This window comes from Strix aluco, chromosome 4 (genome assembly GCF_031877795.1).
Source record: "Strix aluco isolate bStrAlu1 chromosome 4, bStrAlu1.hap1, whole genome shotgun sequence".
Classification (NCBI taxonomy): domain Eukaryota; kingdom Metazoa; phylum Chordata; class Aves; order Strigiformes; family Strigidae; genus Strix; species Strix aluco.
In genome coordinates, this window is record NC_133934.1 from 95,504,876 (window position 1) to 95,526,756 (window position 21,881).

The window sequence follows — 21,881 nt, forward strand, 5'->3', positions numbered from 1 at the left end:
ATTATGCTCCAAGATGCTACACTGTGCTTGGGACAGGCAGGTCTCTGCTTCCCAGAAGGAAGCAACCACGAATGCACTGTACACACAGTTGTCCCTTTCCTTTGCCCTTCATCCTGCCAAGTGCTTTGGTAGCCTCACAACTGCAGACATCACGTGAGCAAATCTTTGGATGTTTGCTCCTATCATTCCTGTTGGTTAAACATTTGGGAAAGCTGGCTATACCATGCAGCTCACTGAAATGCAGGAGGGATCCCAAAGGGTTTTACAAATGGTATTTAACTCATGATTCATCCCATCTAATTTAAGGAGTTCAGCTGGAATACTTAAATTGAAACTTTGGCACTTCAGTTTAGTTCCTATCATCCAGAGCGAGTTGTCTAGCTCCTAGTGATCCCTTACCCGCTACTGGGGTGCTGCTTCCCCAGCCTGAAACACCACCACCATCCTGTGCGAAGAGTCTGGGGACCAGGAGGTGCCCATCTTTGCCCTCCTGGGAATACCCCTCCTTGCAGTGGGGTGCGTGGAATGGGGAAGTGTTGTCTCATGAAGTGCCCGGGATGTGGGCAAACCCCTCTGTTTGCTGGCCTTGACTGCTTCATGTTCCAGTCAGGTGTGATCTAATGCACAATAGTGTGTGTTCCCTAGAAATGGCCCTTCTTACAGCTGAAAACACCCTGAGAAGCAAGATGCTCCTTCGTAGGAAGCCAGGGAAACCCTGACTGTTCTTGGAAGTGCTGCTGGGGGAAGGCACAGAGATGAGCCTGGGCTAGGTAAGCCCACTGGCCCACGCAGGAAGGTTAGGAGAATGAGTCAGAAAGAGAAGAACATGCCTCAGAGCACGTATAGCTGTGGGACCAGTGTGCAGAAAGGCTCTGTGATTCATAGGACAAGCTATGAACTGATGGAAAAGGGTCCTGGACCCTCCCCTTCTTCCTGAACCCAGCTCAGAGCTTGTTCTACAGTGCAGAGGAGCTGAGGTGAGGAAACGCCAGTGATGCTCACTACTCTCACTAAGGTCTACATACTGTGCTACCAAGGGGAAGGATTACTTGGTTTAGGGTCCTGGGGAGAGTCTGCATGTTATGTGCTGTACCCAGTGTGCACCCCCTGAAGATTTAAACCATTCCCTGACATAAGCCTGGAGCTTTGGGGCAGGGTGTGCTGGAGCTGCCATGGGGTCTCTCAAGAGTTGGACTCGTTCTTGGAGCTTAGCCTTTCTGCCTGTGAGAGGGGAAGACATGGAAAACTGAAGGAAGACACAGTGCTGTAGCCCACTTAAATCACACAATTCATAAATTTACTGGATTGTGGACCAATACAGCCACCAGGCCCCATTCTGGTCTTACTGCAGCGGCAGCGTACGCCAAGCACGCCTTGCTCAAGAGCAGAAACAAGTCCTCTGTGCTCTTTCACAAGGAGCTTGATGGATGCTTTGAAAATGCCAGTCCTGGTGGGGACATGAGGGGGTGCCCTGTGCTTTCTGACCCAACTGGTCTAGCAAAATACCTGGAGTTTGGCATTGTGTCTGCAGATTTGCAGTGAGTGTATGTGGCTCAGGAGGGGTGGTGGTGACTTCGCTCCCTTTGGTCTTGTGGTGGCAGGCCGTTTTCACCACTCTGCTGCTGGCTGGGCCATCTAACCACTGCCTTTATTTTTCAGATGCAGTATGTAATTAATCAGTGGGACTCAGTGCCACATCACTGCGTCCAAGAGTGAGTAAATGAAGCTAGATGGTTCTGTGCAAGAACATTGACTTTCAACATTAAATTAAAGAAGAGATGTGATATGAAGAACATAAATCAAACTCTTGCTATTGGCAACAGAGAAGCAGTTTTCCCCAGGACAGATTACTGCAGAATATTTCTTGCATCTTCTGGAAAAAGAAATGTTGGCTGCTGCCAGAGAGATGATACCAGAATAAACAGACTGCGTGTAGGTATGACATTTCAGGGCCGTGAGTGAATGGGCCACAGTGGCAACAAATGGCTGTTGCCCACTGCACTGCTAAACATGTTTCCTGAAGTGACAACAAAATAATGTGGCCTGTGTCACCAAACTTGGAGGTAATAAAGATCAGCTGGCCATGTGAAAATCCACCCTTGCTTTTTCCCTCCCCTGTTTGCAGCAAACAGCCTGGGCTACTTGCACAGGAGGGCGATGGCCCCCCCTGCTCCCCTCCGTGGCTGCACGGCTCCCCTTGCTCCCCAGGTCGCCTTCCACCCCCACTGCAGGGCTGTCTTCTCCCCCCAGCGGGGAGGGTTAAGCTCAGCTGCATGTAATCTTTAATGTGATATGTGTACAGGCTCTTCTTGTTACACTCGGGCTCAGTTAGCAGGTACAAGCAGTGAAGGTGAGTATTAAGAGCGGCTTAGAGGATTGATTTTTCATTAAGATGAATCTGTTGTAATTAAGCCTAACAGAGATGTTTGTGTTAATGCTGTGTTATTTATTGCCTGAATGCAAGCATTTTTTTTTTAAAGCATGTGAAGTTACTTTACCTTTCTTTCTTTTTCTTTCAGTCTTGTACTATTTCTGCTTCCCTCTCTAGAATATATGCTGGTGTGCCTTTTCTTCTTTCAGTGTCTGTTTTCTCTCAAGACCATTTTTTTTTCTGTTGTGTTTAATTGTTTTTCTCCTGATTTATTGTTCCAAGCCCATGTTAGGCAGTCTGTTTATTTATAATTTGGATTATTTTAAAATGGATCCAGAGCTCTAGGTCAGTGTTTAAAAATTAACTAATAAAATACACAAATGAGGCCCGATGGTCAACATAAGATTACACATCCTCTAGGATTCACATGCTACTCCAAATAAACCACTGGGGAATACCAGTCCCAGGCCCCAAAAGCATGGAAAATTCACTAATCTGGAGTGAAATGGTCTAGTATAGAAAATACATATGGGGACCCTTCACTGATAGCACTGGGCCACTCTTCTTCTGATTGAGCCAGCAGGTGTTGGTATGAACCCTTGGGAGGAGTGACAGCAATGGTGGGGTATGTCAGGGAAATGCTGGGCTCTGCCCAGCCCAGGTGTCTGCCTCCCAAGAACTTATCCTCTCACTTCTAGGTGTTTTGGGAGAATACAGCATAAAGGATAGTAAGTTTAACATGCTCCACACAACACAGGTCAGGAGACCAGAGGGTCCCAAACTTCTGTTGCACCTTCCCCCTTCCACCATACAAGCTGCTGGTTCCCATCAAAAAGAAAAACTAGTGGGAAGCAGCACATGCTGCTCTGCGCAGAGACAAACCCACCCATCACCTCCCCCGCACTGTTTTGGCACTACCCCACGCGTGGTACCCTGACAGTTATATCCCTCTCTTCACACTCCATTGCAAAACTTCTCCAGTAAACAAACAAGTGGTATCAGCCACTGTGCATATTTGGAGAGGCAGCTTTGGCTTGTGGAGGAGGCCGGGCAGGAGCAGCAGGCCCCGGGCGGGAGCGCGGTGTATGAACAGTCCCTCTGGCAGCAGGCTGAGGGGCGGCCGTGCCGCAGCCCGCGGGGCCCAGCCACTTGTGGTATGGCAGGGCCATGGGACCAAGCCAGCGCACCACCCAAAGCGAAGCCATTGCCGTGGTCAGCTGGCAGCCACAGACACCACCCCCATGCACCCCCCCGGCACACGCGGTGTCCCATGGCTGGTGCCACCAATGCTGTGAAGTCGGTTGTCCCTGCCTAAAGAGTGGGCGCAGGCTGGGGGGTGGCTTGAGGCAGCGGGGAGGAGGCGGTACCCTTGTTCATGCTCAGAGATGCCTCGCTGGCCAGGCCAAAGAGAAAAGCACACAGGCAGTGTGGACTTTGATGCTCCAGCTTGACAAGTGGGCGCGTTTTGCTGGTTTGCATGGTCACATCCTGCAAAGGTAAGAAAACTGGACCTGCAGGAACTAAATCCACCTGCTCCGTCAGACACGGCCAGGGCTTGCTGCTGCCCTGAAGACATACGGGTCTTTCATACTGGTGTAAAGGGGGAGCAAAACCTCCCGTGGGGGTTGGCTGTACGGTGTGCCCAGGGCCGGCGTGTGGAGATGCTGATGCCGGACCAGGAACCAGCGCCACAGCGGCTGCCAGCAGAAGGGTGTTTTAGCAGTTGCCCCAATGAAAACAAGATCAGGCTTTTTAGTGCGGTGTTAACAGCTATGTTAAAATCCTCACACTTTCCAACAAAAGAAAGGCCCTCAGAGAAACCCAAACAAACACTCACACAAGCAACACTGGAAGTTGGCTTGAGTTACAAACACAGGAAATTAAATACAAAACCATGTTACAATAGCATTGAGGATCTGACTTAAAACAAGCCAGACAAGAGCATGCACTGTTCAGATTGCCGTATTTTTCCCTACCCCCACTCCCAGGGGGATTGTCTCTATAAATACACACATGCATGTAAGTAGTGTATGTTTGTATACACATGTACATGCATGCACAATTTCTACCGCTTTAAATAAACCGGTAGAATTAAAATAATACAGTAGCCTTTCTCTGGACTGAGCTTACCCAGTACGCATGCCCTTAGCCAGGACTGCAAATATCAGATGTTATGGGGAAAAAGTTTGTTTGGGTTTTTTTTCTTCTTTCCAAAACTGAGATCCTTGCAAAGATTCAGTCTACAGCACAATTTCACAACAAACATAGTGCAACTGAGAACACTGCAAAGGTGAGAGCAAGGACAAGAAGGTAGGAGTTCCTTAAACAGGATTTATTGCTGAAGAAAACATAATATTTAATCTTCAGCTGCAGTTGCATTAGCTAGAAGACACCTTTACTCCAACAGAAATTCACACCGAGGATTATGCCAGTACAGCAGCATTGCCTGGAAAAAAACACTCTCCTGATGGACAAAGCTTTGCTGGGCATTACAAGTGGTCTCCCTGCGTGTTTTTTCATATCCCAGCCAGCATGCTGGCATCAGGTGACAATATGTGCCCTCTGCAGAAGCCTCTTCCCACCTCCAACGGCAGCGTGCTGCTGGAGGTCAGTGGAAAGGGGAGGGTAGCCTCAGGTTAACATGTCTTGACTTGTCCCTTTCTTTAAGCAAAGCCCTTTCCCTTTGCTGCAAATCCCTATCTCGTGGCCTCAGTCCTAGGGTACACGCTTGTTTTTCTCCTTTTATCTTCAAAACACTCACAAATGTATTTCAAATGAGAACTCTATTATGTTTTCCTTTCCTTTATTACACTTTGCTACAGTTTGTCAATACTGGCTACCGGTGTTATTTGAGGCCACACTCAAAAAAAAAAAAAGGTCCTTCCCGAGCTCTGAACATTTATCTGAAGTTCTGCATAAGGTCACATGTGTCCTCCAGCAGAAGGTCTTGCAAAGTTAAACAAAGTCCCCTCGCTTGCTCTGTCTGAGTAAATACAGACCATATTGGAGTAAATAAACAGCCAGGCAGTGTCCCAGACAATGGGCCTTGGCGATGAATTAATAAACTCTGCCTCTCGCATTAGCAGAGTGTGACTGGAACTGGCAGGAGGCCCTGGCGGGACTCCAGAAACGATTATTACTAGACAGAGCCAAAGGAGACTTGGCACGGCGCGGAGCCCACAGCTGGAGATTAGGTAACAGAGTCAGCGCGCTGGCGGAGCTGCCAGGGCGTTGGTTACCCTGCCTGAGGAGAGGGTCAGGACTCTGTTTTTGTAGCTCGTATTCACGTAGGATGCCTATCTCCGAAACTCATGCTGCTCAGGTTTGTAATCCATAGATTTATTCTGCAGGATAAAATTGCCATCCCAAACCAAGGTAGTCAACCCAAATGCCGGTCTGGTGAAACTGCAGAGGGTGACCCTGCACCATCCCTGTCCTCTCCACCACCCGGAGACTCTGGTGTCCTTGGGTGAAACAGGACTTGGTGGTACTGCAAAGGGGACAGGCAGGCCATGCAGCGGGGCAGTGCTATTTTGGGTGAGGGAGCAAGATTTGCTTCTGTAAAGGAAAGCTTTATCTGGGCTTATCTTCTGACCTGGGGGTTGAATCCAGAGGCAGGAGGTCTGCTGCAGAAGGAAAGCCTTCCTAACAGCTGGCACCGGGGGTCAGCTGACACCTGTGTGGAGCCACTGCTGAGCCAGCCTCTTCCTGAGCTGGACAGAAGTTGTCACTCAGACGCATTAAGGAAGGAGGTGTAAATAGGAAGGGACTGTGGACAGATGGTAAAAGTTATCCCCCCAGTTCCCACATCCAAAGAAATGGTGTCTGTGTTGCTTCGTGGACTGAAGCAGAGGCCCCTGAGCTCGCTCTCAGACCAGAAGAACCATCATCTTGGAGCCTGGAAGCCCAGTAGTCACTCTGGATGAGTGCTACACCAACTTCAGGTAGCAGGCTTATCAGCTGGGCACCCTCCAGCGTGGATACCCTGCTGACACAGCTGTCCTGCTTCCAAGAGCTGAGCTACTTTCTTCACCTGGTGTAGTACTGGTTTATTTAGACCTGCTTCTTGAATCTCTGACATGGGTCTGCTCATTGCCATGCACAGACATGCCTGTTTGTAACTCACATCCCCACAATAAGCTATAAACATGTTAGTAACATCAGGTGAGCTTGGCACCTGTGTGCTAGAGCATAGGTGGAGGGGGAAGTGATACCTACTCCTGCTGTGAAGCACTTTGAGAAGTATGAATGAAAAACTCGAGCTTTATCAGTGTCTGCTGAAGAATGGAGACTATATGCTAAACCACTCTCTTCTCATTCATACGTGGTGAGAAGACTGTGGTCTGAACTCCGTCTCTGAGGGCCCACACAACATTTTGATGCCCCTAACTACAAGATCATCTCTGTTTGGAGCCCATGTCTTTTACATCTCAATGACTGCAACCCTGGAAATGAAAAAGAGGAAGAAAACAATCGTAGTGCCATTACCATGAAGGGAAGTACCTGGACTGCTTCAAAAACACACTTTACCAAATGTACGGTGGTCAGTAAAGTTACCATAATGAAGGGAATGAAGTCTTTTATTTCACATATATGCTATAGTAAATGGCATTTCTTATCCTCATTTACTGCTGAATCCCCAACCTGTCCTGGACTGAATGCCTCCAGAGAAAAACAATAATAGTTTCCAGCTCTGAATACTGCCTTTTGTCATCAGGTTTGAAAGCCCTTCACAAAGGAGAGGAATCTCATTTTCTGTGTTTTTCCACTGGGAGAAAGGGGGTCATGCACCCGAGCCCCGTTCTGCTCAGTGCCAGCCTGCTGCCACGCCGCCTTCCCAGGACACTGCTGTGCCCTCGCCAGCCAGCCCCGCTCCACAGAGCCCGAAACGCTGAAATGCCACTTGTGCAGAGACTTGACCTATAAACATTTGTTATCTATGCATGAGACTGCAAACGTTCCTGGTGTGAATAGCTGATGGTTGGGTCGAATGGAGGTGTCTTCCAGTTAATGCTGACCAGGGCTAAGGTAAAACTGACTCCACAGCCCTCTCCTCACTCCCCGAGCTCCTTCTTCCTCAGCAAGCAAGTGGGTTTTTAATTTCATAACAAAATTTGAAGCAAATAATTGCTTTCCATTAGCCAAGGTGCAGATTTTGTTCTCCTTAAATCACCTTCAGCTTGATGAGCATGGGCACTCCTTGCTGGTGCCTCTAAACGTTGCCTGGAGAGAAAACCTCTGCGGAAAGTGAAATTCAGAAGAGCTAATAAAACATTTTCTGAAGGGTTTGAATCTCTCATTCCAAAGAAAACAAAGAGGTCGGCTGACCTTTCAACCTGACCCTTTTCTTTTTTTTCTAAGGCATTAAGAAAAACATTCTGCAAACAATGAGTGCTCGTGGTAATTGTCCCTCCCCTGTGCCCCAGTTCTTGCCAAAAGCAACATTTCAATGGCTATGGGGGGTGGAGGTTGAAAGCAAATGAGTGAGCAAGCAAATGCTGGCTTTCACACATCAGTGGCTGGCTACGCCCTGACCACATCCAAGGAGGTTCAAGGTGAGGGAGTCAAGCTCTCAGGCTGTTCCTCACCGAGTTTTACAGTTGCAGGTATCTGAAATATTGCAGTCCAAGTATGGAAATCTGTCGGAAGCATTCAGAAAGCCCAGTCAAAGGGTAAGTAAAAGGGTCACACAGCGGTGAAGTGAAGTATAATTTAGATCAACATCTCTGCAATCAACTGCTGAATTCCACCTTCATGCCACATGCCACATCTACTCATCCCTCAGCCTGTCGTGGTCCTTCTCTTAGGGTCAGGGAGAGGCCTGGTGTGAAAACAATTTCATGTTAAGAAAAAAAGTGCTGTTTTTATATGAGAAAAACCTTCTTGTACCGTTTATCTTCATTGTTTTCCAGCACTAGGACCTGCAGTGGATCCTGCTGTGACATGTTTCCAGCTGCAAAAGGAATCAAAAGATTTAGGGTTGAGTTCCCTCCTGATTCTGGAACATGTTCCACTGTGCAATCTTTGGTAATATCTCTCTGCAATAAAAGCACTAATGCTCTCCAAGAGGCCTCCCCCTTTCACTTTCCTCATAAGAGGTGATGACAAGCTCCCAGCCCAATTGTCTACACACATCCTTAACTGTAGGGAGTCAGAGATTTAGCTACCTTTCCTGGTTCTGACAGTAACCTGTAAGCTGGTCCTGGGCAAATCGCTTAAACTTATCCCACCCAGACAAAATTTTCATAGAAATCCGTTCTGTTTGATACTGGAGCAGCAGTGTTAGCACTGCTGGGAGATGGTTGTAGCACATGGGGGCTTTCAGCTGTCTTTGGGACTCTGCTGCCAGAAAAGGAGACCTGCCTATGCCAGGGCTCATCTTGCTAACTCTGGGACAGCTGAATCAGTTTTGTAAAAGCACACTGGTACTGTCAAGATCCTGCCTTTGAACGTGTTTCTCCAGCTGTAAAATGTGGATAGAAACGCTGAGCCAGCTCTGTAAAGGTCTGCTGAGATTTAAGCTATGTTGGCATCCTCCTCCTCAGTGTCAGTAGAGCTGGCAAACACAAGGAGAGCACAGGACGGTTTCTACTTTTCTTTGAATCATACTGTAAAACCCTGCAACCCTGAGAACAGACCTCGTAATTCCCAACAAGCACACAAGTGGGTTTAGGTGCTCGTGTGGGAGGGAAAGAAGAGGTTCAGAGGGGTTAAGTAAACAGTGCATCCAGAATCTTTTTGTTACCCTCCAGATTTACTTATTCTCTTCAGTAGGAGTTTGTACAGAAAAGTACAATTTTGTGGCTCTTCTTCAAGACCATTAACTCAATATAAAAATATCAGCACTGTTTTTATTATCTGAAAAAAAGAGCTCAGAGCTGAGTTTTTGTGAGCAATGCTCGGTTCATTAAACAATGACTCAGTCTAGGTTTTGTGGTGGAGGATTCAGCTTTTCCTCAGCGGTAGGATCGAGATGTCCTGTTTTCATGATAATCTACCTTTCATCTCTCTCACATTGCAAAATTCATTTTTACCTTGATCCCACACAAACCTCTTAGTTTCTTGCTTTTGTTATTGTAAATTATTTACTTTAGAAATGCTGAATCATGACACTGAGGTTAGAGAAAATTGTACTTGTATTTAAAGTAAGAATTGTTCCCACATCTTCTGAAGATTCCTGGACTATTATTTTTGCGTGTCCTTACGTTTATGGTTTATAAAAGTTCAAGCGGCACTTGGTTTGGCCCTCCTCAGAGAGATGCAAACCTGGACCTTTTACCCTGGAGATATTTAATTCTAGCAAACGATGCCTGCTAATGCTATGTGGGAGGAACTGTGCCTAGACATCAGAGAGCCGCGTGGGCAGTCGCAGTGCTGGCTTCCCTCAGACGGCCCCAGAGACTGTCCGCCCGTGCCACTGCCAGCTGGCCTCCTTGAAGCTGGGTGGCAGGGCACCAGTGGGTCCTGGGCTGCAGCTGCATGGGCTGGTGTTGTTCATGAACGGCGTGGCATGCACCTGGACAGAAGCAGGCTGCAATTCAGAGAAGTGCTCCAGAGTTTGCGTGAACACCTGAGGCTTATGTTAACACCTTGGGCTTGCAAAAATTGCACGAGAAATCTCCTGGAAAAAAAGCTATTTGTAGTTCCCAGTTCTTATTTGACCAGAAACACAAGGCAAAGGAGCCAGAGCCTCAGCTCCAGGTGTGCATCACAGTCCGCTGAGCAGCCTGAAGATACAAGTACATCATGGCCTGGGGCTACGGCTTGGTTTTTACCCAGCTTTAACCCTGGCTCACCTGTACAAGGGCTACCTCTTGCCCACGCTCCTCACCATAAGCGATGTCCCGCCAGCTGAATCACACCTGCTGTAAGTGAAGACACGCACTGGTTACCCATCATCGAGTGACAGGCAGCTACCAAGGCTCCCTCCATGTGCAGCCACGAATTAAATTGATAACTTGTTTGTGTGTCAGATAGCTGAAGTGAATGTGGAAGCTGAGATAGGGTGACCCCCCAAGGTGGTGTGTGCCGTACAGCAGCGAGTGGCTACTGGCAGATAAAAACCAGTCTGAGCCCAGTATGCCTTTTTTTTCCATTTTTTATAGTTTTTTATGAATGCCAAGATGAGATGCAGCAGGGCAGGTAGAAGACAGTGTGCATGCGAAAAAGCCATAATTTATGCTTTGCTGTGTCACATCTGCTTACAGGTGTGTGTTTTACCACCCTGCACACTGCCTATGGATTACTGTAACACGAGTGCTACTTCAAGAGAAAACTGTATCAGGATACAACCCGCGTGTTGGTGCTGGCAGACGAATTTCTGCTCTGAGCAGCGGCTGGCCTTGGGCTGTCACACACTGCTCCTGCCCTCTTCTCAGAGCCAGTTGGTAGCCCACCACCTCCAACAGCAGAGACCACTCGCCTGCTGCATCTCTGCTCCACTGAGCACTGCCTGACATGCAGAGAGGCAGATAGGGGCCACCTCGTTAGACATTTAATGAGTAAACAAACCATTTCTCCAGCGTTATTCAGGAGCACTCAGCCTGAGCCGGGACACCAGCCTGGCAGGAAAGGGGCTGTTGTTCTGGCCTCCCTCTGCAGCAGCTGGTAAGGGGCTTGTCCCTCGAAGTACAAGGGGGCTGTCACGCAAGCAGAGAACGTGTACAGAGAATGTGGGACAACCCATGCCAATGACTTTTTCCGGAGGCCAGCTCAACCTGCATCAGTTAATCCATGTTTTCTGCACTTTAGACCCCAACTTCTTTTATATTACCACTGATAGTTGAATTTTCCATTTTAGTGGCTCTCATCTTCTGGAGATGTCAGCAGTGCTCTGTAATTGTGGATTCTTTAAGCCTCAGCACATATTTAAGGCAGTTTTTATACCCCCCGTTTTACAGAAGGGCTGGGTGAGGCCAGGCAGCCATCGGAGGGTACGTGCCAAGCTGCATCACAGCCAGGGATAAAGCCCCATTCTCCTCTGTTACTGCAATGGGATGTTATCTGTTTAATCCAGGCAACCGTGTCAAGGGATGGGGTTTCCCCAACTCATATGTGCATGTGAGAGCCCAAGCAGAAGCCCAAATGAACGCTGAAGTGCTTCTGGCTTCTCCTGTGGCAAAGTAACTATTTTACCTGTTAGTTGCCCTGTATTTTACAGCCCTTCCCATCCTGCCATGACCTCACTCCTTCATGGATGGGCTCTCAGGTAGTGTTAGCATGCTTACAGGAACAGCCACAGGGCAACCACTAATTTAACTCAGGCTGTAAGGAGAGATGTTGGAGTGCAGAGCTGTGAGGAGCTATAGGACAGCAGTAACGCCACCAATCTTCTTTATTGGGACGCCATGCACACATTTGATGCTTGCCCCTGCTCCGTATGTGAGTCTTTTCCACCCTGTCAACGAGTTGCATGGGTGCTTTCCCTGTCAGCTCAAAGGCAGCGCTGCAGGCAGGCAGGCAGACCTCCCTCACCCTGCTGCCTGCACTCCAGAGCAGCGACAAGGGGAGAAGCATGTGTTGGAGGACTTTGAAGCAATGCAGGACTCGGGGAGAGAGCACAGGACCCACGAAGCAGGAACCTTTGGGTCGCGTGTTAGCGCTAGAAACCTGCCAGAAATGGGACAAATGCAGGAGTGCAATTAACAAACCGTATTCCCGACTGTTTCCAGGGAGCGTTCATTCCCCCTTCCCAGCTGTGCTGGGGTGGAGGTGAATTTCCAGTGCAGCGGGAGCACTAACAAGTTAATGTTTAACATTATTATTACCTCATCTTCCAGAGGCTCCTTCTAAACATAACAATTGACGACAGGCTCCTGATAGTTTGGAGGAGACCGACCTCAGTCCTAAGACTATGATGAATATGATTTCCCTTCCCCCTCTGTTTTGATTTTCTGCTCTGTTACTCCAGAGCATTGGCTGGCCATGACCCCTGGCTGCTTTTTCTGTAATTACCAGCTCCTGCCAGATTTACTGTGGAAGTTAATGTCTGTTCCAGCCAAGTCAGCCCCACTGTTATATTGTACGAGACAGTAACCCCTTCAGTACAGGCAGAGCTTTAGCAAAACAAAACAAAGAGTCAGGGAAGGGGTTTCTCGAGGCCCTGGGGAAAGCCTCACGTGCTTGACGAGGGTGCTGCATTAACACTAGTGCTTTCATTACACAGAGGCAGGCCACAAAGTCTTTCTCAGGGTCTTTCAAATACCGCAGAGCACAGGGGGTGCTCGGTGAGGAAAGAGCAAGAAAGCCACTCTTACAAGAGCTCTGACAAACTCTCAGGCTTTCCTCTCAGTCCACCGTACTCCTCTGGGCCTTTTCTTCAGAGCCTGTGCACGGTCTGGTGGGACTTTAATAAATTATCATTCTGCACGGTTACCCTTAAAATTGGAAGGGGTTTTTTTAGATGTTTTTGCAAGCAATTTTTTACATGCTCAAACGAAGCTTGCTAAAAAGGGCAAGATTCAGACTCAGATGGCTATCCAGTAGAGGCACGTGTCTCAGCTTTGGTCCAGCCATCAGAAACACCTCGTCTTGCATCCACACATTCTTCCCGGGTGATCAGAGCAGCTCCTGGGCTGCACTCATTACAACAGTGTGCAAATACAAGATTATGTAGAAGATGAAACATATTTGAAACATAGTCAAGGGCTAAATGCAGTTAAAATAAAGGCCAGATTCTGATGAAAATTATATTCAGCTATGTCTGGAGTAATTCCATCTAAGTAATTGGATCTGTGGCGTGCAAGTCCTGTGCCATGGGGTCATGGGGAAATTAGATGAGCAGTCTTAATATGGTGTGCACCACATGAGCAGAAGTGGCCACAACAGCAGCGAGCAATGTCAGAAACTTCTGCTCTAGACACAGCTGGGGGATAATCACAAGGAATCAGAGATCATGCAAGCACCAACCTGGTAATGTGACCCGTCACTACGGATGGGGAGACACTAAGAATAGACAAGGTAGGCTTGAGTAACATATTTGCAGCAAATTCTCCTCTAGAGCTCCCATATTTCTGTTCAAGATTTTGCAGACAGATGAACAGTAAGTGCATGGTGGAAGTAACTCTGGTACTTTCAGGAAGTATCATCAGATGTGCTGCATGTGCCCTGTACAGTTATTCTTCGCATTTCAGATTGGTAGCTAGATATATCAGGCAGTACACACATAGTAGGTCTGTGTATTGGACTTACTGCATGTGTCTGGACTAGCACAGTGCATGTGCACAACAGCCTGAGTTGGGGTGCTGCCTGTCTCAGACACCCCAGGGTGACTCCTGGGCACCTATCTGAGACTCTGGGGCACGCTGCAGCGTAGCAAGGGATTTTTGACCTGATGGGCCAACCAGATATTCATAAAACCATGAGAAATCTATAAAGCTTAAGCAAAAAGAAAAATCTAAAAAGATCCAACTGGAGATATTTATGTGTGGAAAAAGAGGACATATCTGAAAATGTAGATGTATGGGCAGCCCTAGTCTTCACCACAATTTGAATCTGTGGTTCATGGCAGATAGCCCACTCTTGAGGAAAAAACAGCACTCTCTTTTTCACCAAGGCCATCAGAGCCAACTTTTGGGTTTGTGGGGCTGCGAGCGGGACTGGGCACCGGAGCCTTTTGGCAGGAGAAGCTCTGTGCTTATTCCCACTGTGGAAGCTGGGACTGGAGATGTGCCAGGACAGTGGGGCTGGAAGTAGCAGTTTGACATGTGGGGACTCACGCACAACCCGGCTTTTGGGTAAAAGACTTTCAGACCAGTCAGTGACTATGGACATACCTCAGGTGTGTAGAACCACTGGCTTTCTGCATCCAAATTTGACAGGAGCTCACCCATACCGGTGTCCCTGTGGGTGGGTCAGTGTGGGTCCTGGGCTCTCCTGGTCTGCATGCCTTTCTGCACCGATGGGAATGGGAAGGGAACATCTCTGCCCTGGTGATATTGGCAGCAGATTGCAAAACACGAACAAGAGTAAACACAGAGTATCGCATCAGAAAGAAGGGGAGATGAAGAGCTGAAGTCATCTGCAGTACTCTGGGCACCAGTTCTGGACCAAAACCAGGAGGAGGCTCATCTGCCAGCCTCTCTAAACCCTGGGCTGGGTGAGGACAGCAGAGGGGACCCTGCACGGGCCTCTCAGTGATGAGGCAGACCTCTCAAATCTTTTCTAGCGTGTGAGACAACCCAGTGGCCTGTCACGCGACGGGGGGACGTGTCTGGCAGGCTGGCCCTGTGAGATGCAGGGGCTGTGGCAGGAGGCCATGGCGTCCTGGCCGCCCGCCAGCCCGTGAGGTTCGCCTCCTCCAGCAACCTGCCAATCTGCCGCCCCTGGACGTGCCGTCGGGGAGTGGGAGAGCAGCCTGGCCGCGCGCTGTGCTCAGGCGTGAGGTATTTATTATCCTGGCAGCAGGGAGGTGTGAGGTGGGATCTGTGAGGAACGCAGGGGCTGGCTCTGCCCTCAGCACAGGGGACACCTGAGCTGGGGGCAGGAGGGTGCCACAGGAGCCATGGCATTACGGATGGAGATCTCTGTCTTCTTGAGGTGCACCAGAGTACCACAGGTGCCTGATGTTGAAAGTCAGCTAAAATAATCCCCACCAGTATGGAGTGAGAGCATTGCCTCACCTTGCAATGCTTAGGGCCACATCTCGGCCCACTTCCCAGGGGGTCCCCCCATGGCTCCTGCTCCCTTCCCCCAGGCTGGCGAGGTCCGCAGCACTGCCTGCAATATGCCGCATGGAGCGTGCCGGACACACTCAGGCATGCTCGTCTGCCCTCTGGGTGCCACCACAGGTTTTTTGGGAGCACCCCAGGCTGTCACTGTGGGAGGCTGTGGCAGGCGCGAAGAGATGCCGATGAGTGTCCCAGGGTGAATGGGATCGTGCTCCCCCTCGCCTTCCCATGCATGCAGAAACCCTACATAAATGCTATTGCACAGGGTGAGTTGTTTTAAGGGACGTGTGTGAAGCAGCCCACAGGGAGTCAGGGACGGCCATGGCGGGGCAGACCGCTTGTCTGGTCCGGTTAGCCGGGGACCTGCCTCTGGCCATGGCTCATACCCACACTGCTGAGAGGAAGGAGGATCTCGTTCCTGCATCTGAGCAGTGATGCAGCGCTGGACTTTGAGGGCAGGGAGCATCCCAGGACCCAGGGCTGTTGTATCCATCCTTCATCCCTTCTCCCTTTGGTACAAGGCACATTCTGGATGTGTGAGGAGCTGCCAGGTATTTTCATGTTGGGAAACACACAGGATAGATAGAGAGATAGATAGATAGATAGATACATACATAGATACATAGATACATAGATAAATGTGTTACGGCCATTTGCAACATCTTCACTTTACTGAAGCAGAGTTGAAAAGTTTCCAACAGCTGCAGTCTGGCATCATCTCAGGTACTCAAATAATTTCAAACCTTCAGGTTCACAATACTGAAAGAGTTAGATTGATGAAAAATGAGAATTAGACTTTCTTGGGTTTTATATCACTCACTGTCTGTGTTTGGAAAGGTATTTTCAACCAATATTGAAAGGTGAACAATATTGTCAGCATCTTCTTAAGTGTCTTCAGGTGCAAGCAGACGTGATGAGAAGCCCTTGAATGAGGGCAGGAATAGGGCGTAGCCCTGCAGGCCCCAGTTACGATGCAGACTGGGGTTTACTGCAGTTTTCTTTTGATTTTGGGGTGGGTGCATTACAGCCTGGGAGAAGAGCTTTGCGTGTCTGTAAATCTGGTGGTAAGGATGTGTAATATGTCATTTTGAAAAACAGAAGGATTACACCTATACTGGTGTGTTGATCAACAGCTACCTATATGCAGACTGTTTATTATTGGCAATCACACATACTGGAAAGCATATGTAGTGAAACCCTCCCTATCGTAAACATGCTGAGCTATCTGGTCATCAAGCTGTGGGTATTTTCTGGCAGGGATGGAGGCCTGACACCAAACCCAGCAACAGACAGAAGTTTGGTCAGAGGGGAGAGGGTTTGCAGCATATGAAGTGAGTTTTGATTCATTCCTGAGCTCAGATGTTGCTTTGGGAAATGTATTCTCTTCAGGTCTCTCACTGTGACTCTATAAACAGAGGCAGCGACTTGCATTTGGAGGCACTAAAAGTGATTTAAATGATTCAGCCTGGGATTTTTGCCAAGCAGCACCTCCTTCTGTTTGCTGCGGGGGCTTTTCTGCCCTCCCCCTTGCTGGTGGGTTGGTTAGTTGTTTTTTTTTCTCCTTCCATGCAAAATTTTTTGAGACTATCCTTTGAGACAGTCTCTTTCTCCTAAAAGAAGAAGAAGAAAAAAAAGTTTGCTTCTCCAGATGGACAGCTGCTCCCTGCTCCTTTTGATGTTGCTTTTATCTGCCAGGCCAGTGCTCTCTCACCCTCTCCCCTCCCCCGGAGGCAGTTTCCATGGGGGTCTCAGGGGAGCTTTGTCTCTCACATGTGTTTAAAGAGAAATGTGGAGCTGACACAAAGGCTCCACGGCTCGACCTTTCGCCCTCCGGAGTTATGAGGGCCATAAAGCTCGAGTCCCTGGTAACAGCGTCAATGACCAGGGCAGTTCTGGACACAGACAGAGCTTTTTTGGCAGAAAATTGTTTAACTAAAAATAGTTCTTGGGAGGAAAATAAAAGGTTGTGCAAACTAAGCAATGTCTTTTATTGCCTTATTTGGTGTTACTGGTAGTAGCATGAATTTCTTCAATACAGCCAGAGGCAGACAGCTTCATTGCATTTACTATCAGATTTGAAATGCATGGGGCACAGATAAAAAGTGACACCCACTGAGGTGCTGGGGAGCAAGCCTGTGATTGCTGGTCTGCAGCTGCAAAGGATGAAGGCTGCTCTGCTGCAGCACCTGACCTCCAGGCAGAGCTGAGCGGAGGCTGGGATGAAGCACAGCCTTGAGGCATTGGGGCTTTCCCTGCCAGGCGATGGGAGAGCTGCTTCTCCTTGCTAGAGAGGAGGAATCTCAGAATCCAGGTGGCCTGCGGAGCCACCAAGCAGCTACCAAGCAACCTTTAGCATCAAGTCTTGCAAAAGTATTCAAGTGCCTTAGCTCCAGAGCAGAGGAAGGGATTGCTGTTCGCTTACCACTCGCAGCTGTGAGGGTCTCCTTGAGCTAGGTGTCCAAGCTGGGTGTCTCCCACCATGATTTGAGTCATTAGTAATGCAATCTTCCACTTTTTAAAATTCCTATTCAGCCTGGCTAGTAACAGATATTGGATCCAGGTGCTTCACAGTTGAGGCAAAAGGTTCACTAGCATTTGCTTTCCTGCTGAAGCTCTTTGCTTTCTGCATAAAATGGGCCAGACATAGAATGAAAGGGGAGAAAAAAGCCCTGATTCTCTTGCCTCCTGCAGAGGGTATTTATTTGCAGGAGAGTTGCAAGACCATTGAGTCCCTATGCATAAGTTATAACAAGTGGAAAATCTTTCACAGAGGAGTGGCTTGCCCAGGACATCTATTAGCCTAATGATGAAGCTGCTCTCCTCAGAGGTGCCAGATACCAGTAGACAAATTCAGAGGCAGATCCTTCATTTCCTCCAATGTTTGAATGCTGGGTGTGATAAAGAGCAGGTGACTATGAAGCCTTCTCCCCCAGTTTTCTTTCCTCCAAGTTAAACTTGCTGCAATGTGGCCTGGCCACTCAGGCAGCAGAGGTGGCGGCAGCAGGGGCAGCTGCTGCTGGGCAGGGGTTTGACTGTGCATAAAAACTCTGAGGAGGAGTTTCAGAATCTTTATAGCATCTAAATATTGTGCGAAAAAGCCTCATTCTCTTTAGGAGCAGGTTGTTTGGGAGCCCAGGCCACCTGTTACATATGTATGTGAGGGTATATCAGCTCAATGGGATTCTTATCAAGGCTTAGGGCTATGGCAGTAATAAGATATTTCTCAGGAATCTTTCCTTAAACTTTTGTTCTTCTAAGCCAGATAAAGTGAGGGTCATTTACTATGCAACAGAGGGACAGGTTTTTCCTACTCACAAAAAAATTCAGGAGATTTATTTTAGGTTAAATAAAACAAAGCCAAAAAGCGGGGGGGGGGGGGGGGGGGGGCGGGGAGGGACAGGGACGAAATCAAGTCTCCAAAAGAAAGAAAAACCTCAGTGATTTATGCTGAGGCATGTTGTGTTTTTAACCTAAATACAGCTACTGTTAGAGCAGACAGGGAGAATTTTTACACCAGAAGGTACACACAGAAAACACAGCCAGCATCTCTTTCCGCATACATGATCTCTCACCCCGGTAGTCTTTTTGCTTAAAATGAGCAGCTTTGTGCATGAACACGAAGTAAAACTCCCTGTGCGACCATGCACCAACAGCCGCATGCAGTAATTCTTCACGTAGCTAAGTTTGTCTGCTTGTCTTGCATGATAAGGTGCACATATGCACTCTTATTTTGTTCCTATAAATCTTTTCTTTTCAGAAAGTTGTAAACCTAACAATAACAGCGCACACTCTCTTAAAAGTGAGGCTGACACTGAAATCCTTGGCTTAAAAACGTTGCCTGGAGGAGAAAAATCTCCATCGGCCCAAAGGCAGCAGCTTTGGCTCATGAGTGGATTGTCGCTTTCCCACCACACCATGGGGAGCATGCTGGGGAAGGAACGGTGCAAAAAAGGAGTGCAAAAGGCAAGAAGTCCTTTGGCTCTGGAGATTCTTTGGTGGTATATGAGCCTTAAGGGGATCATGTGATGGGAATAGAGTGAAACAACCATCTAGCTTCTCTAAATCACATCACCTTGCAGAATCAGTGAACACAATCTCTTCCCTCCCATATATCACCCTCACACCAGACAGATCTCGAATGCAGAGGAGAATTGAGCACTTCTGCTCCAGAGCGTGTGTCTGCGGTTAGTAACAGATGATCCTAATCACCATACCTGGAGCCCAGGGCTAGCTGATAACTCTCTCTTCTGACTACTGACCCCCATAATCTTCTCATTCCTGAGAAGGAGCAGATATTGCGAATGATGGGTTTTAGCAATTGGGACAAAAATAGTCCTCCTTTTGCTCAAGGAATTCAGATAGCAAAGTAAGGGAGCAGCAGAGTGGCTGAGCAGCCAAACTACAGGGCTGGGAAAGATCTGCATCGTGTATCTGGCTCTGCCAGAGGCTTGCTCTCGGTGACCTTAGGAAAATTAGTTAAGGTCTCAAAGTCTCATTTTCTTCATCTCGAAAAATCAAGATAATAATAGACAGCAGCTCCAGAATGGCATTGTGAGGATACATCATTAATTGGTATTTATAATATGCATTGAATTTTCCAGAGTAAAATGGGATATAATATTAACAGCTGAGAAACAAGCTTTGCTGAAACTGCTTCTTTACTCAGAGTGGTTTCATTGCTTCTGCAGCAGCCCTTGAGGCTGCATTACCACTGAAGGGTAGCCTCACCAACTCTCCATTTACACTTTAAAACCTCTACACAGGCAGCAGCAGAGTCACAGATGCAGCTGCAAGAAGAAACCACACACCACAGTTGTGCAGGTGCATGTGGGCCCCAGTGGGAAAGAATATTAACTATTTCCTGGTAATAGGGACACAGAGGTCCTTCACACGGATAAAATAATCTCAGCACAGTTCCAGGACACAGCCTGTGTGGGAAGCTACTATGCAAATGAATACAAAACTGTGCTTAACGGATCCTAGCTTAAATGACTACAGATTAAATATTCTGGGTTCTCTTTCAAATTCAGCTAAATTTGTGCTTTGTGTGCCCCATGTTTTCCATGCAGTAGAGAAAGTTTTCATCCTATGACTTCCATTAGTGTTAGTTTAAAGCTTTGTGGCTGGAATGTATAGTTGGTATTTACCCCAGTATTTCAAGATCAGATCCATTTTTTTAACAAGCTAATCATATTATTTGCCTCTCTCCTTGGCAAAAAGTTGCAGCATTATCATACTTTGTGCCCATAAGGTACCTGGGAATTATAAGAATAATCCATAATTGATACTTCTTCAGAAGAGTTTTATCTTTTTGGAAGAAAATTGTCAGTTTTGATTCCTCTAATATATTCTTTAATTACAATTATTGTCTGAAATGGAAACTGCATGATTATTTGCAAAAGTAACAAGGCATGTTTCACTTCTCTGAAAAGACTGAAGTGAGAATCAGGCCTCCAGTATGAATGTATACATAAACTACATTTTAAAACCATTTTCTATGAAATTGCTTCCAGTTACCTGGTTTGATAGAATATTAAGATGCAAATCTAGGCAAAGCAGATTTTTTTAATACACTTAATAGCTGTGAACCTAGTAGGATTGGCTGAGCTGAAGCTGCTGCAGGAGATAATGATGTTCTGCTGAAACATAGCAACGCTTCAATAAACCCTGATGATGATAATGCACAGAAATAACAACATGTGGCATTGCAACCCACCCACACATCATCATGCATCACACCAAAAATGTCACGATGTGCTGATGGTTAAGTTTCTCTTCTAAAATCACAAAGCTGTCAGTTCTAGCTGCAAAGCTCACAACAAACCGTGCTTTTTCATTTCATGTTTTTGGCTGGTTTCAACTGTAACCAGGACCTTTCTTATTCAAGAAAGTGATGGTGGATGCTCCTTAAGCATTTAAAAATGGGATTCAGAAAAATACTTAGCCATCCAAGTTTCCACTCTTACAGAGCCCCACCTGAACAGTAGGAGGCTGTAAAATTAGGCAGAAAATCTAGTAGGAAAGAAGTCTGGCACCAGATTTCCATGCCTTCTTGCTTTCAAGCAGAGCAGAAAGTAGCCTCTGTCTTTCAATTCTACTTGAAATATAGCTTCTGCAGGTTTTCCAAATGCCTTTGCACTTTCAAACCTTTGAAAGCTTAGATTTGGCACAAGTTTCAGCAAAGGTTTAGGCTGTCAGTTAGTTGGAATGATGGCAGAAGTGGAATTTTATCTTCCCCCTATGTGATGATAACAAAATAGTTGTGAAAACTTTTTTTTTATTTCTGCCTTCTTGTCTGTTTGAAAAGTAAGACAACACATTCATAATCGCTTACCTTCAAGAGCTTCCACTTTTCCTACCACTGGTGGAGCTAAAGTAAAGATGAAAAATTTTAGGAAAAATTGCTTGAATGGATCAGGCTAAAGGCAGAGAGGGCTTGCCTGTATTAAGGTTGGGGCCTGGATGGAGTTTTGGTTCCTATACCCTAAATTTTAACTTTGATAACCTCAGCTACTGCTTAACTCTGCAAACACCTACTTTCAATAGGTGTTTCAACTCTTAACATCAAAAAATCCTATTTAAGCACTCTTAAAGTTCTATATCTACACATGCTTACTAGCACTTCAGTGTTCGTAGGTCAGAGAAGTGCTACTTCTACCCCACATCGAAGATCAATGGAGATCCAGACACAGAACATTTCTTCTCTCTGTCATTCTCTCCTTTTCCCTGCTGGGCTGGATGATGATGCCTGCTGCTTTTATTTTTTCCCTCAAAGTAACAGTGACAATGATGATGATTCCGTGTTTTCACACAGGAGCTTGGCAGTTGTGACAGTCTTCCCA

General features: G+C 47.3%; 1 protein-coding gene across 1 annotated transcript in view; it reads left to right on the top strand.

Annotated features, from left to right (window-relative positions):
- BMF (Bcl2 modifying factor) overlaps positions 1-2,652 on the top strand; it is a 39,167-nt gene extending 36,515 nt beyond the window's left edge. Inside the window, exon 5 of the mRNA XM_074824465.1 lies at positions 1,660-2,652. Coding sequence (XP_074680566.1) covers positions 1,660-1,672 — 13 coding nt within the window. The 3' untranslated portion in view covers positions 1,673-2,652. The remainder of the gene's footprint in view (positions 1-1,659) is intronic.
- Positions 2,653-21,881: the final 19,229 nt, after the last annotated feature.